This window comes from Primulina huaijiensis, unplaced genomic scaffold, assembly GCF_012295235.1.
Source record: "Primulina huaijiensis isolate GDHJ02 unplaced genomic scaffold, ASM1229523v2 scaffold37281, whole genome shotgun sequence".
In the NCBI taxonomy this organism is placed as follows: Eukaryota; Viridiplantae; Streptophyta; class Magnoliopsida; order Lamiales; family Gesneriaceae; genus Primulina; species Primulina huaijiensis.
This window is the reverse complement of record NW_027358705.1, coordinates 11,725-28,307: the sequence shown is the minus strand read 5'-3', so window position 1 is coordinate 28,307 and position 16,583 is coordinate 11,725. Positions and strand designations below refer to the sequence as shown.

The window sequence follows — 16,583 nt, the reverse complement described above, 5'->3', positions numbered from 1 at the left end:
TTTAATTACTTGGGCCCCCTTATCCTTTACTTTCGGCAATTAAACAAATTCCAATTTAAATCGCCCATAATATTCGAATTTCAATTTATTCTAAAAATAACTGGATTGGAGTTATAAGTTAAATCAAAAGAAAAATGAGTGGTTACAATTGCGGGGATTGTTAGTTGTTTACGAAAATAATTAAAATTTATTATTTTATTGGCTTTAATTCCTAGGTTTTAATATCAAATTGGTGTGTCATAATTAGTATTTACAATTTTGTGACCGTTTCCCATAAATTTTCTTTCAGTGGTGATTATTGACTTTAAGACTTGGGCATAGTTTGGTACGCATGATAGAATAAATATGTGATATATAATATAATGATAAGTTAAGGATAAATAAGATGTATGATATTATATTTAATGTTTGATATAATTTTAATAAGAATGATTAAATTTATATATTAGATTGTATGACAAAATTAACCTTATCATAATAAATTTTATAATTTCAAAGTTGTTGCGTGAATTCATATTTCTTATCTGTTCATGCGCCGACATTGCTTGCATGATTTATTTATTTTTACCTAATTGAGCCCTTGATTTTGTGAGTCAAGTCAAATATCAATTTTTAAGGTTAATCGAGTGATACTAATAATTTTATTGAGATTTATAAAAATCATTTATATAATTATCATATTATATAATATATATGAATAAATAAAAGTATTTATTTGATGGGGCGGTGAAATGAGAGAACGATAAGATTTATGATTTTTATATATTGAGAGCAATTAAGTCATTTGTGATGTTTTTATCATTAAATTAAAATAATCACATCTCATAAAAGAGATATTTTATCCTTGTATAAAATTATTTATCACGTGCCCATAGTATTATCATGTGCTTTTTAAAATAATACCAAACGTGGGATAAAAATGATTATTTATCAATCCATCTCTTATCATTTATCCCAAACTATACATTGATCTATCACATCAATGTATTATGTCGAGAATAAGATTTAGTTCATTGTTTTGTTTCGTTTCGTTTGGCCTCAATCTAATATTATTTGATAGTTGAATTGGAGCAATCTTTCATGGAAGGAGCATACAACCGTGGTTTGAATGCTAGGCAGACTGTACCTCACGAAACATGTGTTCATTTCCTTGACTTACTGGCAAAGACAGTCAGGTAAAATTTCCAGATTATGCAAGAGCGTTGTTTTATCATAATTAAAGGTATGTCATTCGTACTGTATGTTTTGCAATCATATATCATGTTGATTGTACACAAGCATTTGTGTTACGGATATGTGGTCATAGACTGCAATCAGATAAAATGGTTGTTTTATTGGGCATCCACAATGGTGGATATAATACATACCAAGTCATCCAAATATCCTCTCCATCTAAATATTCACCACTGCACACCATTTATTTTTGTGTCAGAACAATACCCGGTTACAAATTTGTAACCGGGTATTGCAATTTTTTTTTAATATTTTCAAGCCAGCGTGAGTTTACACGTGCGTGCATTGCATTCTCGCGTCAGACACAAGTGGACAATTAAATGGAATCCTTTGGTCGACCAAAACAATAATTGGTCGACCATTCCATTTTTGGTCGACCAGGTATATTTGGTCGACCAACACATATTGTTGGTTCACCAATTGTTGGAATTGGTCGACTAATTCCAACAATTGGTCAATTGGTCGACCAATTGTTGGTCTATCCAGTTTGGGTAGATCCAAAACTTGAGAAGTTTTTCTGCATATTTTTATTTTGCTCTGATCAATTAAGAACGTTGGGTTTTGAACATTGGGTAACGTTCAAATTTTAGTCTATAAATACATAAGTTTTTAAGAAATTAAAATTCATATTTTCAATATCTTACATTCAAAAATAATCGTTATAAACTTTCTAGTTTTATATTTTAATAAAAATATAATATTAAATAATAGATTAAAATAATTAAAGTGGTTAAATGATTTTATTTAAATGAAAATAAAATATTAATTAAAGTGACAGTGGGACTCATAAATATTTGGTTGGTGTGATATTTGATTGTGAAATATGAGATATTTGAGTAGAGAAATATTTGATTGATGATGTGAATTATGAGTTCCACAAATATTTGAAGTAAATATTTTTCTTCTTTTTCAATTTCACAAGTTACTCCTTGTTCTAAATGCACGTGCTTTGGCCATCATGTTAAAATGAATCTCTTCTTGGTTACGGAAGTTGAAACTTGGTTTTTACTGGTAGGGATGAGATTGCTGGATGTAGTGAAAAGGCTTATGACTGCCTCTCAGTAAATCATGCGCAGAAAATGCTGCTGTTTTCTTTTGATCAAGAATTATTAGAATATGTGAAGGAGGTAAAGTTCTTGGTTGACTGTTTTTTCCCCACCCGAGGTTCTTTGTAATGTAAATATATTTCAACCAAGAGAATAGCAACTCTCCATCTGTTGTTGAAGTTCTCGATCTTGCAAGGTTTATGTGCTCAGGTCCTATTTGGTTCACAATTTTTTTACAAACAGAAATTGGTCGAGACTAGTTTCTGTTCATAAGTTTTTACTTCTATCAGGAAAAGTTCCTTGTTAGGGTATTCTCATGAACATATACTGTAGAGAAGTGATTTTCTCAACAAACCACTGCTCCAGCGTCGGTTGAATTGCTAGTATATCTCAGCCGCACTGTTAATCATTTCGATGTTGAAAATTTTCCTGGAGCATCCAGAGTGGGAGACAAAGAATGGGTTTGTGTACTTCGAAAGAACAAAGGAATCCACACCTTGCAAGGGAATTCCGTCGTTGCAGCTTATAAACCAGACTCTGGTCTCTGAGTTATGTTAGGGAATTGGAGCGGATTGTTTGAGCGTCATGCGTTATTGTTGGTTCCATATTTGCAACATCTACTTCGGGAATAGGTATATTTTCATTATCGAAATTGGTTGAGCAAAATTATTATATTTTCTTGCAATTTTGTCATATGCTTTTTGCTGCCTCCTTGACTTGTTACTTTTTTTTTAAAAAAGTAGTGTCCAATTGTACGTTTCTCATCTATTGGCTCAATTCTCTGTTCATTATAATAAAAAAATTATTTGATTGATTTATTATTTAAATTTTTAAATAAGACATTTGTAATCAAAGTCATATATATTGTGGTCCAACTGATGAGGTAATTGATTCTTTTTTTTTTTTTGGGTTGTGTTTTTATATAATATGCTAATTGCAAGGTTGCAGATCATTAGGGAATAATTATATTTTCTTGCAATTTTGTCATATGCTTTTTCCCGCCTCCTTGACTTATTACGTTTTTTTTGAAAGTAGAAATATATTAACATATGGGAATATTAAATTTTATGACATCCCTGATTCTCATAGGAATTGAATCGACAAAATCCAAGTAGCTCCTATTTTAAGACCTTCTTTGGTTAGAAAATGTGCTGACGGGGGCAACGTTGAATATTTGCACCATTTGCTTGTACACATTCTGAACGAATTTCAGCAAACATGCGTGTTTGACTTGTTACCTTCTCTATTTGCTGCTGCCTCGTTATCATTTTCCCAATTACACTAAAATTTCTTCAGCAGCACGCCTGTCAGAGAGACATAACTCTTATAACTTTGAAAACATCCGTTCAATCTTGATTGGGTAAGGATGGTTGAGCAAACTGTTATGCATATTGGACTATGAATTCAATGTAAAAAATTACTCCATTAGCAATCAAGCCACTTTTGGTTTTGATAACAAACATCGATAAAAATAACAGGATGCAACACCTTAAAAGCTCTTTCAAAACTTAAGAAAATAAACTCATAATTCGAAACCCTTTCTTCGTTGCTCATTATATTCATAGTTAACTAAAAATGTTAAATTCCATCACATAAAATTAGTTTATATGATGAAATGCAGGATACAAAAGTGTTTGATATGTTCAAACCATGGTAGCAAACACTACATTAGTCAAATACCCTTTGGTCAAAGGAAAAGATAACGCTATTACCCACTTCAAATCTCCTGTTTGAGTTCGTGATCTGCTCTTGTTAAATATATATTTATATCTGCTCAAAATATTGTTTTTAAATGTGAAAAGGAATATTTATCACTCATCTATATATACGGAGCAACATAAATGTTGAATGGGATGTGGAAGTTCTGAACTCTAGAGAATCACCAGCTCTACCTACAGTGGACCATAAAAGATTGGCCGAACCAAGCATCAGATCAGAAGCCATCTGATGCAGGTTCTGAGACTAAAAAAACCAGCTCTGGTAAATTTAAAACCACATAGAATCTAAAATTGGAGATTTCGCTGGTTGTTATGGGTCAGGCCACAGGGATTCAATTTGCGATAAGACAACAACAAAATTTATTGCTGTGTGCCGACTCTTCATGAATCATGACCTGAATGTGTATCATCCTGTCTGCATCTCGGATCATCTTGATCTGGGAGTTCGCCAAGTCTCTCCTGTAAGACCAAATTTGATGATTCACCGGTATAACATTGCACACAACTGATCCTTGAAACTTTGAGTAAATATGAGTGAAAAAATTTACAAGAATATGAATACATTACAGTCGAACTATCACAACAATGACCCATATTCAGAAGTGTTCTGTGAGGCAGACTTCTACAGTGAGAAGCCGAGTGCTGACAAGACAGCCAGGCCTTTGGAACTTTTTTATACCCGTTGCTCCCACAGGTAGACAGAATATGGTATGAATTGTATGATAAATAACTGGTATACTAATAATACCTTCAGAGAGGCATTCTGAGCAAAAATTTGCTCGTAGTCACTCCTTATACGAGCCAATTCTGCCCTAAGACAGGCATTTTCTTCGTTTAATGCTTCCGCTCGACTTGCCAATTCATCACACTCTGCCTAAAATTCATGAATGAAAGCAAGAGACATCATCAGATAAATCGGTGCCTGATGAATCAAGAACGGTATGGGGAAGTAACTATGAACCTGCTTGCGTAATCGGGATCGACGAGCAGATTCCCGGTTAGACTGCTTTCTTCTCTGTCTTTTGAGGTCCCTTTCATCCTGACTCACAAAAAGTATGCAGATGGATTTAAATCAAATGTAAAAGAACAGGAAAACAAGTGAACTCCAATAATGAAGGGAAAGGACAAGAACTCGAGAAGGGAAGGAGAACCTGCATCCAGAGCTGTGACTGGGAGTTGTCCCGCAATCCAGTATTGAGCACTCCTCCTGCAACTGGAGTAGTAAGAGAGTTTCCCCCAATTGCAGGAATAGGAGATGATGATGCCGCGGCAGCCCAATAATCCATTCCAATATTTAAGTTAGTGGTTGGACCAGGAATACCACTCACATCCCCTGCCGCTGGCACTGGCACGTTGGCCATAGGGTGAGGTGTAGCCAGTCCCCCATTCTGAGAACTGTGAGCAGCATTGCCATTTTGAGACAGTTCAGCTGTAGCATGACATCATGATAAGGGTCGAAGTCATAAACTTGAAACTAGAAATAGCCAGAAGTGGAAGTAAAAACTCCTAGAACAGCACCTGAATCTTGCCGGCCACCAATCTTCTCACCAGAGTCCTGCAAAAGTAATGAAGTTCAGAAGAAGTTGGATAAGTGGGAGTGATCTCATTATTTGGGCATACTTAGTGTTTTACGACTTTTACGATGGAAAGACTACTTTGCAAGGGAGAACGCATACAGTTAACAGAACCTTTCAGAGACCACACTTCTTTGCCATGTGAAATTTATTAAATGAAACTCCATTTATAAGCTTTTGAACATATCGCTATATTAGGCCAGGAGAAAGTGTTGCATGAAACCAAACATATCCCAACTATCTGCTTAATCTTACTAGATGGGATAAATCCTTCAATAACGCAAAAAACCATAGAACCTGACAGCTAGAAAATAATGAGGACCGTTGGCAAGCTTTTCCTTACATTCGGAACTCACATAGAGCCACGACGATAATTCAGTCATCTAATTTCCTTTCCCAAATCCAAATCAACAGATAATAATGAGTGATTTTCTCAGAGTTCTAAAAAACAACTAAAATGCGAATGAACAAATTCTAAGCATAATTTGTAGACTCCTGTTATTTCTTTCCTGCTTTCTGGCTTTCCTTTCATAACAGTAATAGGGTAAAACAAAGAAGATGTATTACTTCTTTCACTTATAGAATTCAACTACAATATTTCCAATCATTGTTCATTACCTGTGTTATTTAAAAATAAAAGATTACTCTTGTTTGATAAGATCCATATGACTCGAATAACTGATCATGAAGAATCTCAACTACATTTACCTAAGAAAATATGTGTCCATCCCTCAACTTCTTAAGTAATGCCTATTTACATTTTACAGCATGAATTTCAGGCATGTGATTCTTAATCATATAACACAGATGTTGTAAAACATATGCATGTGCAACTTACATTTTGAGAATTAACATCACTTCCTTCACTTGAACCTTCACTTGCATTCTCGGAACTGCGAAATTTTATAAGCGCAACAGTTTGAAAATCAAATGAAATACAGTGTTCAACAGCAGACATGTACAATGCATGAGTATTTGCAAATCAAATGAAATACAGTGTTCAACAGCAGACATGTACAATGCATGAGTATTTGCACACAACTCTGTGCTAATAAGCAAACAAAATGAGGTAGCATGTATAAGCAAACAAAGAGATTGAATAATGAGGAAAACATGAGAAATGATGCTGATTGGATGATCCTTCAAGCCAAGGAGGAGAGCCAAAAAAACTATGTGGTACATCAACCATGAAAAGGTTGAGGAATTCACAAGAGCTCAGCAAAGAAAAAAACTGTTGAATTGGACATTTAAACATTATATTAAAGTCAGTCTCCATGATCTACCCAATACTGGGAACAAGTACAAATTATTGATAAGTGTGCTTTCATACTCCACCAAATATGTAATGAAATCTACATGGTACCTTAAGTGAATTCGTTTATTCATTCACCATACCTTTTAGAATGCAAACCGTTTACAGTTGCACCAGCAGTTTTTCCAGGTTCATTGTTCTTCCCTGTAATCATATTTAAACTGCCTAAACTACCCCTGGATCTTTTGATTGGCAGTTTTCCCTTTTCAAGTGACTTGCCATCCACATCCACGTTTCCAGTCGAGTTGCCCTTTAATGAACATTTGAAAATCATTCTTTGATGAGTTCAAGACTTGCTATTTACAAGTGTGAACAAATGTAGGTAGGCCATAATAACTTACAGTGCCTTCAGCAAAACCATTTGGAGAAGGCATAGCAAAAGGACTGAATGGATATGATCCCTGAACAGGTTCAAATACAAGGGAAGGATTCAGGCAATTATGGAGAGGAATAGAATCTTAGCAATGCAATTGAAGAAAATTATGAGACTACCGGAGCCATAGTTGGGTGCCCATACGGGTACATCGCAGCATATGGATGAGGTGGAGTTCCATAGGGTGGAATGAATTGCTGCATATTGCAGAAGAGATGAACGTCAAGCAAAATCTAATGAACTACACAAAAAAATGGAACAAAAATATGGAAAACAAACGAAACTAGAAGATTTATTCAAGTTCAGATTCTAATAGCATCAGAGCTTTTCACTCATTTAGGCTCAGTAAAAAAAATTAAAAAGACAAATACAGATTATTAGGAAGATTTAGTTGAGGAAGGGATGTCGGTTCAGTGACGAACGTGTTTGTACACATCATGACCAGGATGAACTTGCTTAGGCTTGATATATTAGTGTTCTACAAGTACATCATTGAAATTATCTGATTAAACTTTAATGTTCTTTCAGCTCTAAATATGGGTCTTCATTCTCTCCTTTGCAACCTTATCCTGGTTCATATATAATCTGAAATCATTTTCTCTAAATTCAGTGGATCTTCTTCGAAAAATCTTTCTCAGACAACTTATACCATCTCTAAATCATCATTTACTTGTGTTCAACCATCCGTCAATGCCAAAACCGTTTCTCAGAAGTAGATAATTAGGAAGAGAAAATCCTTCGAGATCATGATATGGATTTATCCTACCTACGACAATAAGGTTTCGATTTCTCCAAAATATCACAAGCTGTTCAGGCCACAAGTGCTCCAGTCTATTACGAGAACCATAAAAGCTCTTCGTAGGCCTAAACTAGCTGGAATTTTAAGAAATCATGGTAAAATTTCATGATGAGATGTCACCATAAACCGAGCCGTGCTTTTGACAACTTAAGATTTTCCTTTAACCAAGATCTTTTACAAAATGCTACGTAGAAATCCCATTAGAATAAAGTAGTGTCGAGGTGTTTTAAACTTAACAGAAATCAAACTTAAGTTGTAAAAATTAGATTTTGTTATCTTTTGTATTTGTTAAGTAAAAGTGACCTCATTTTCATCACTAGAAAAATGTGGCGCATCTCTTGCTAGCTTATTAATCCTGGCAATGCCATAATACCTACTTAACTAGATTATGCTCAAACCAAATAAAGCAAGAAATCTAAGACCTGGACACCCCACATGTAAGGGTGCGGCTGTGGACTTGATGTCAAGAATCCGTGTGGAGGCATCGGGGAATATGCCTGCATAACCAACTCTTGCGCTATAACTACCATTATCAGTGTCGATGAGGGAAAACATATGTATCTTGAAAAAAATTGTAACCTGGAAGCCAGACCAATCTGCAGCAAGCATGCCAGAGCTAGCCGAACTGTGATCCTAGAAACTCAAAAAAAGGAAAAATGTCAATATCTATTTTCGATAATCAAGAAAAAGTAGAAAATTGATGGAATCAAGAGCCAAAAACAAGACTACCAACCTGTAAATGAGTGTTTGGCTCCTTTGCTTCCTTCCCCTTCTTGGAGGAGTTGTCCACCTCACCATTCCCCATGTTTAAGCCTGGCCAATTCCTCCTATATCACCATATTCATCCATTTTTCACACAATTAAACCATTATTTATCCTTGCTCGAATATTAAAACAGATTATTTGATACAAGATAAAGTTAAAACGCTGGAAGCGAAACTCTTTACATGACATGCTAGCGTGTATTCCAGAAAGGAATAATGCAGTCGGAAATCACGTATATCTCTAGCACTGGCAAAAGCTTATCTCTACCGTCCTCATGATTAACACTAAATCCTCAAGTGAAATAAATATCATGCATTTAAATCCTCACTATATAAACCCAAATCAGAAAATCAACACAACAAACTCACGCATGCAGAGACGTATGAAAATTGTTCACGACAAATAATATTATCCACCGTTAAAAAATAGGCAACTCAAACACTCATCAAATGAATCAACAAACTAAGAAAACTGAAATAATTTTCATTAACAAATATTACCGCTACAAATGAAACACAGCTCCACGAATCTGAATGATTGTGTTAGCTCAGGTACGCAAAAGCTCAAATTCCTGTCTTGCTTCAATTATAAACTGTAATTCGAACAACTTCGAATCTAAACAAAAAAATAGATTTTTGCGAAATAATGGAGAGATTAAAATTGAATTGCGAGAAATTCCAAAAAAGAGGGGAAATTGTTGGAAATTAGGGCTTCGTCCGTGAGATCGTCCACATGGCTGCGTCGGTTTCTGAAGATTTACAGAGAGGATCCACCGTGGATTTAGTTGATTGAATAATGTCATCGTGGACTGTATTAACGGCTGCGATTGGGTTACGTGTTACGTTGCCTGCTCAATTTTACGGGTCGGGGCATCTTGTTGGACCCGTACAAAACGAAGCTATGCAACATAATTTGTAGTTTGAATTTTGTACACTAATTATTATTTATTAGTTACTAATATAAAAATATATTAACTCAAACAAGATAATATAAAAGGAGTTATATTTACATTCTATTTATAAATAAATTTGACATATATTTTATCACAAAGTAAAATATAGATAACACAAAATGAAGTGGAAATATCAACCCTCGATATAAAATATATCAATCAACTGATTATTTTTCTCCGTGAGTTTGTTTTGCATGGTCATTAATTTTATCATGTGATTCATATGATTTGATTATTTAAATTATCTCGTTGGCTAGCATGTTTCATATCTTTTTTGCCACATTACTTATACAAGTCTAATGCTAATGTGCATTTTTACTATTATACCACTTATTATTAAATATAAAATTGAATATCAGTTTTTTCATCATTGTTTTAGTACGATGTCAAAATCCATCACGCTATCTTTGATGTATACTGTGTAAACTTTTGGATCAATGCAATAACCTGCGAACAATACTAACCAAGTTAAACTACATTGGTCAAATGTCAAATGACATGATACTAGTCCAAAAATATATTGATAAAAAGAATTAAACTCATGTATATTGATGAAAGCTCACCTATTATTAACTCAACTTTCCTGGGGGATTTGTCATTGATCTAAGTGAACTATATATATAAAACATAGCAAAAACTAATTATCTTTATCACATTTTTGAGTAAATACTCTTATTATTACATTTTATAAACATGAATGATACTCGTTCATTTGTTTTTTCGCGAACTCATCGATTTGTTTCCGTTTAGATTTCCATTCGGATCTGGACAACATGAGTTTCATGCTGTATGAGTTCCATCAAGTAATTTTCATCTGATTTTTACCTTAATCATGCATCATGATTAGATACTTTTGATNAAAAAAAAAAAAAAAAAAAAAAAAAAAAAAAAAAAGCTATGATCGAACACATATTTACAGAAAGATTATTAGAGTGAAGTTTATATACAAAAGGCAAGAAATTCGATTCTTCTAGCCAATACTTTAGAGAATGGGTCTGTTGTACATAGTCTGTCAAATGCGATTTATCTGATTAACATAATATTATGTTAATCCAATAGTTTATCTAATTGATTGCAGTTACATATTAAAAGAAAAAAGAAAGAAAAAAAATGATGGAAAAGAAAAAATATTTCATGATGCAGTACCGTGATCTATTTCTGATTTCCCCTCCATTTTACGTTGTACATATATATACACGAGGAATCAATCACCTTACATATCCCCAGCCATAAGCACAACGCAGGTATTCATTTACCAAGGCGGTTGATTACGTACATCACTGTATATCGCATATATGCCACCAATATTATCCATTCACGCAGTTGCGCTGTAGAAGGCGATAGTATTTTTCTCCATCAATCATGGCATATGAAAACGATCCGTAAGTTCCCTTCCACGATCAAGAATATCTCAAAATTAGGGTTCTTGAACAATCTATCACCTGCCTTTTATGTGTAATTTTTTAAAATAAGGGTTTTTATTTAGAATTGGGGGGTTTAAGAAGTCAATTGCCTTACCTTCATCTCGTATCGTATACGTGTACGTGTCTGTGTGGAAGTTTACTGTTTTTACGTTGAATTATACTTTTTTTTTTGGTAATGGATCAATTTTGTTCATGCATGTGTTTTGAGTTCAGTTACCGAGATGAAGATGGCGAGCCATTGATGAATTTCGACGAGGATATCCAATCTGATCGTGATGAGCCTCAGCAATACGACGGGGCATGGGGCTATGATGATAGACACCAGCGATCTCCAACTCCAGTGTACAGCGACTCGAAAGCGAAGCCACGGAAGCGATTGATAAAAAAATCTTCACCGGAGTTAGATTTGGGTCCAGCGGATTTTGGATTGAATGACGATGAGGGGGATTATGGTGGGGATGATGATATTCAGGAAGTGGCTGGAATGGTGAGAGATGATCATTTGGATGGTGGAAAGAGGAAGAAGGAGAAAGGGGTGAAGAGGAAAATTGTTGAGAAAAAGAAGAAGGTCGAGAAAGGGGATAAGAAGTTTAAGGTGGCAAGGAGCGGAGGAGGGAGAATGAGAGATAGAGAGGCTGATCCTGATATGAAGGAGATGTGGGCCACCATAGCTGGTGGTGATTCGGAGGTTTAGCTCATTTACATGATACTTGACTTCTGCATTTTATTCACTGTCATTCAAAAATGTGTGTTTTGTGGAGTGGAGTATATTTCTTGTGCTTTATTGTTACATGGGTTGGTGGTTTGTGTAATCTGGGTTTGGAATTATGTTGAATTCAGTGAATTTTTTGGTATGATTTGTATTGATGTGTGGATAGGTGAATGGAAATATATTGAAACATTAGTAGTAACGAATATCGTTAAATTTTACCACGTGTAACTGAGCTCTTGTTTGCTTTAATAATTAATTTTTTTTATCAGTAATTTAGTTATTGTCTGCAATTCAATTTTGAATTATTTGATTAAGGTTTGGCGCGTATAACTAAATTATTTAACTGGTGCATACGAGTCAAGTATATTGAGAGCGACAATTACAACTTTCTGACCATTGTCGTTAACTCATTTCTGGAGGAAAAAATGATCTGATTGCTTACACTTAAATCGAGAATGTCCTGATTTCAGAAAGGGAAGAGGAAAAACCAGTTTTAGTTGTCACATTGTTCAAATGTTGTCAAATATGTCTGTCATGATATCGCAATGCTAATTGCTTCACACAGATTACTTTTAAGTGGTATTGGTATTGGAGTCATTTTTGCTTACCCGTGCTCTCGCCAGGCTTTGGAAATATCAAATTTTCTTCTGCTTGCTTTCACCATGGATTGTTTTTTCCCTTCAGTTTGTTCCCAGCTTCAATAACGCCAATATACACCTTTAAATTTTCTACTGAATTATATATACATGCACCATGTTTTAGTTTTGATGGTTTTAATGATTTGTGTGTTTTCAAAATGGTATAGGATGATCAAGAAGGTGCTAGGACTCTGGATGATGATAACTTCATAGATGACAGTGGCGTGGATCCTGCTGACCGGTATGGAAGTGATAATGAACATTCACCAAGTCGTGCTCCCCAGGTTAGAATGGATCTTACTTGGATTATGTGAGCATGGCAACCACATCAATTGTCGTGCCTTATGTGGAAACTAGACAGATGAAATAACCATGCTCCTCTTTATTTTGTAACTCGCAGTCACAATAGCATTTACTTGGGTAAGACTATGGAGCCATCAACCTAGTTATATAATTATATTATGTGTCAACGTGAGTCGTGGATGCTCAATCACTTGCTTGTTTTTGGTTATCCAATAAATTCACCAAGTTATAAAGAATTTAGGCTATTTGTTTATGATAATGCCAAAATATTTTTTAGTAATGATTTGCCTTGAATTAAATTTGCCATGACAAACTATACCGGCCTGTATAAACCAAAATAGAGAATATGTCCAATTTGATTTTGTTCTCTTGCATTCATGATCTCGAATGTACCTGATCTCTTTACACATTATCCACTGCAGGATCGTTATCCTTTTTCTGTGCTGTGATTTGGTTTCTTTCGACAAATGTCATGGTAATTGAACTTGAGCACTTCAATGCAGAAATAAACTCTGATGCTTGTTTCTCTCACATAGTTTCTGATAATTAATTTCACCTCTCGTTTTTTCTCTGTTTGAGAATTAAGTTAGATCGGATCAATTATATTCCAATGGGTTTTCAATCAATGCAAAAGGTTTTATGCAGATTCAGCAGCCATAAAACTATATCAACATAGTAATGACATAGTTATTATTCTTTTTGTCGTTTTTATTCTTTTTGTTGTTTTTATTTTGTTCTTTTACCAGGTTTTATCATGCTTACTTTAGGGAGTTAACTGGTCTTTTAACTGTATCATTTTTGTAGGCAGAAGAGGGAGACGGGGACGAGGAAATCAACGAGCTTTTCAAGATGGGAAAGAAAAAGAAGAAAAATGAAAAGAGTCCTGCAGAAACTGCACTACTTGTAGAGAAGATCATGGCTGAGCTTGAAATTGTTGCAGAAGAAGATGCAGACCTTAACAGACAGGGAAAGCCTGCTGTAAATAAACTAAAGAAGCTCCCTCTTCTCATGGATGTCCTTGCTAAGTTAGTAATTTGTTCCTCTTGTTTTCTACATTACCGTTTGTATATTTGGAATTGTTCTAATATTCTTTCCTGAGGCTTTTTGTTTAGAAAACAACTCCAGCAAGAATTTCTCGATCATGGAGTTTTAAATCTTTTGAAGAATTGGCTTGAACCACTACCAGATGGAAGCTTGCCAAATATTAACATCCGTGCTGCAGTTTTAAAGATCCTGCATGATGTATGGACTGCGACATTTTCTAAGTGTTCTTGTTAAAATAAAAAATCGTTTGGACACTAATAGTGTCCTTGCCTTGCAGTTGCCAATTGATTTAGAGCAGCATGACAGAAGAGAACAACTAAAGCGGAGTGGCCTTGGAAAGGTTAGTTTGCATAACCTGAAGATTGTTTTTTGTTATAATACTTTCTTTTATATTGCTATGGGTTAAGTTGAAAACTGGCCGTATCATATTTTGACAGGTCATCATGTTTTTCTCCAAATCTGACGAGGAGACTACATCCAACAGAAAACTCGCTAAAGAGTTGGTTGATAAATGGGTAAAATATAACCTTTCATCCCATTTAATTGAAGAATTTGATACTCCCATTCTGCTTTCTCCTGCTTGAGTATAGTAGTTATTGTATATCGTATCAACGTTGAATTACTGGTTGTATTATGATAAAAGGAAAATATGGAGCTGCTCTAATTCTATTTCTAGGTCTGGAAATGTGGAATTCTTGTGACCAATAAATTTCCCCTTTTTTGATAGTATAATTCTAGCAATTTGAAATGTTCGCGAGAATTTTAATCATTTTTTAATATTGTTTTCTTGAATCCATTCAACTTTCTGAATGTTATTCATGCAGAGCCGACCAATATTCAACAAAAGCACAAGGTTTGAGGATATGAAAAACTTTGAGCATGAACGGGTTTTCCGGAGCCCCTCTGTCAAGAAGTATGGATAATCTTTTCAGCAACAGAAAGTTTGTATGGTAAATGTCTCAATAGATGCATATTAAAAGAATGGCTATTTAAACCTCTCCAGGGTGATGAGTAAAGCAGGAGCCATGGCATCCAGAGACGATGACCTTGATTTAGCTCAATTTTCACAGTAAGTTGCAGTCTGAACCTGATTGTTTCTTTTATCTGGTGGTTCCATTTTTTAGAGTACACACATAAGCTTCGGCGTTTCTCATAATTTGAAGGGGGGCAAAATCTGGTCAGTCATCCTCTAGGCAACATGCCTCGAGGCCTGAAGCAATGTCAATGGATTTTGTGGTGCGTCCTCAATCCAAGGTGGATCCAGATGAAGTTCGAGCACGAGCTAAACAAATAGTTCAAGATCAGCGTCGGGTGAAGGTTAGCTACTTTCTTTCCTTTTGAGACAATCTTATATAGAAAATTCACGTTTAGCATCCTGGAGATAGAAGTATAAACATTTGGATTACCATTCTCATAGTGTGTTGTTTGTCTAAAGACAGAAATTGCCAAATCTTTGCCGGGTTTGGTTGCATTTCTGTAATCGTATACTGTTAAGATATTTCATCCTTCTTTCATTTTTAACAGCGTGGTACCTTCTTTGGTGGCTATATGTGGCTTTTCTATAAAAATATCGAAGCTTGATTTTGACTCAACATAAAATCTACATATCTGCTCATCCGACCAAGTTTATAATATTTAATGGCCGTGGTTTTACTCCTAACCTACTCATCTCAACTTTTTCGTTTTTTGATCACAAGTAGTTTGTTACATGCTCCAATTTTTTGTGCTGGTAGATGAACAAGAAGCTGCAACAACTGAAAGCACCAAAACGGAAGCAGTTACAGGCTACCAAACTCAGCGTGGAGGGTCGTGGCATGGTGAAATACCTGTAGTGCTCGACTGCTATAAATATAATTAAAACTTGGTGGTTTTCAGAACATATTGGACTACAGTACTAAGTCCTCGATTGACTTGAGTGATAATGGTAGCGTTCATGTGCGATGTATGGTAACTACATACCTTAGCGGTATGGTTTGGGATTTACATGCGTTCTGTTCTAATAATCGTTTCAAAATCTCTGTTTTGGGATGAATGGTTTTTTTTTTTTAAGACTGAGTACTTGATGTGATTAACAGGCGATTGAATCCTCCCATCGGATGGTGCATCTGAGGCAGATCCTGCAAGAGCGATAAGCGTAGTTGCTCACAAATAATAAAATTTTTAATATCATTTTTAATGAAAATTTACCTCTTTGATCGAATGGATAAAATAGGGTTTTAGCAGGTGTTTCTGATTATTCATTTCTCAACCATAAAGCCCCTTTAAATTGCACGAAGGGATAACTATCGCACAAGTATTCGCCTGCCAATAAGGGTGCTGTTTTAGAACAATGGAAGCTCCTTTCGCTCGCCAAATTTCTGCTTTCTCAGGAGGCGTGACATGCTAAGATAGAATGGATTCATGAATCTTATAGTGGATCTCAATTAAACTGTTAAAGATCGGGCTAGCTATATGGCAAACCATTTTTTTTATATATATATATTTAAAGACATTTATATGTGTGTGTATTCAATGACAGTAATAATTATGCATGTTTCTTTGCCTTGGCACCAACTAAAACTCACATGACAAAGGCATCGCCAATTCCAGCTAACCCATGGATACACGACATTTCTAGGCAAGACAACCTTTGGAATAGCTGAAGTTTTGATGAACTTGGACCATGACATTGTCGCAATTATTCTGTAAAT

General features: G+C 35.0%; 2 protein-coding genes and 1 long non-coding RNA gene across 10 annotated transcripts; 2 read left to right on the top strand and 1 right to left on the bottom strand.

Moving 5' to 3' along the window:
* Positions 1 to 1,056: 1,056 nt before the first annotated feature.
* LOC140968457 (uncharacterized) lies at positions 1,057 to 4,297 on the top strand. Of its 5 annotated transcripts, none has more exons than XR_012173781.1 (4): positions 1,057 to 1,175; positions 2,249 to 2,365; positions 2,430 to 3,018; positions 3,312 to 4,297. It is a non-coding gene; the product is annotated as an uncharacterized lncRNA (long non-coding RNA). The 5 variants fall into 5 exon arrangements; XR_012173782.1 differs by having other exon boundaries at positions 2,249 to 2,372; positions 2,724 to 3,018; XR_012173780.1 differs by having other exon boundaries at positions 2,249 to 2,911; positions 3,901 to 4,297.
* LOC140968455 (bZIP transcription factor 16-like) lies at positions 4,084 to 9,620 on the bottom strand. 3 transcript variants are annotated; one of them, XM_073429407.1, is made up of 13 exons: positions 9,312 to 9,620; positions 8,789 to 8,882; positions 8,635 to 8,688; positions 8,478 to 8,552; positions 7,376 to 7,453; positions 7,225 to 7,284; positions 6,967 to 7,133; positions 6,410 to 6,464; positions 5,516 to 5,552; positions 5,149 to 5,426; positions 4,959 to 5,036; positions 4,746 to 4,871; positions 4,084 to 4,456 (listed from the first exon to the last, which is right to left on the bottom strand). In XM_073429407.1, the coding sequence occupies exons 2-13, from the start codon at positions 8,858 to 8,860 to the stop codon at positions 4,379 to 4,381; spliced, it is 1,158 nt and encodes a 385-aa protein (XP_073285508.1). In that variant the 5' UTR covers positions 8,861 to 8,882; positions 9,312 to 9,620; the 3' UTR covers positions 4,084 to 4,378. The 3 variants fall into 3 exon arrangements, with proteins under 3 accessions (XP_073285508.1, XP_073285507.1, XP_073285509.1); XM_073429406.1 differs by having other exon boundaries at positions 9,321 to 9,620; XM_073429408.1 differs by having other exon boundaries at positions 9,327 to 9,620.
* A 1,307-nt stretch (positions 9,621 to 10,927) lies between these two features.
* On the top strand, positions 10,928 to 16,062 carry LOC140968505 (protein IWS1 homolog 1-like). Of its 2 annotated transcripts, none has more exons than XM_073429494.1 (11): positions 10,928 to 11,154; positions 11,410 to 11,884; positions 12,714 to 12,830; positions 13,663 to 13,874; positions 13,962 to 14,091; positions 14,171 to 14,233; positions 14,331 to 14,408; positions 14,718 to 14,806; positions 14,897 to 14,962; positions 15,057 to 15,210; positions 15,627 to 16,062. In XM_073429494.1, exons 1-11 carry the CDS (start codon positions 11,135 to 11,137, stop codon positions 15,723 to 15,725), a joined length of 1,503 nt encoding a protein of 500 aa, XP_073285595.1. In that variant the 5' UTR covers positions 10,928 to 11,134; the 3' UTR covers positions 15,726 to 16,062. The 2 variants fall into 2 exon arrangements, with proteins under 2 accessions (XP_073285595.1, XP_073285594.1); XM_073429493.1 differs by having other exon boundaries at positions 13,654 to 13,874.
* The last annotated feature ends 521 nt before the right edge of the window (positions 16,063 to 16,583 follow it).

Excerpts from the sequence above, each read along its gene's own strand:
- LOC140968455 (XM_073429407.1), bottom strand. The coding sequence starts at position 8,860 with ATGGGGAATGGTGAGGTGGACAACTCCTCCAAGAAGGGGAAGGAAGCA. Across the intron at positions 8,553-8,634 it reads CAGATTGGTCTGGCTTCCAG|GCATATTCCCCGATGCCTCC; the intron begins GTTACAATTTTT and ends TTGGTTATGCAG. Across the intron at positions 7,134-7,224 it reads ATGGTTTTGCTGAAGGCACT|GGCAACTCGACTGGAAACGT; the intron begins GTAAGTTATTAT and ends TGTTCATTAAAG.
- LOC140968505 (XM_073429493.1), top strand. The coding sequence starts at position 11,135 with ATGGCATATGAAAACGATCC. Across the intron at positions 11,885-12,713 it reads TAGCTGGTGGTGATTCGGAG|GATGATCAAGAAGGTGCTAG; the intron begins GTTTAGCTCATT and ends AAAATGGTATAG. Across the intron at positions 15,211-15,626 it reads AAGATCAGCGTCGGGTGAAG|ATGAACAAGAAGCTGCAACA; the intron begins GTTAGCTACTTT and ends TTGTGCTGGTAG.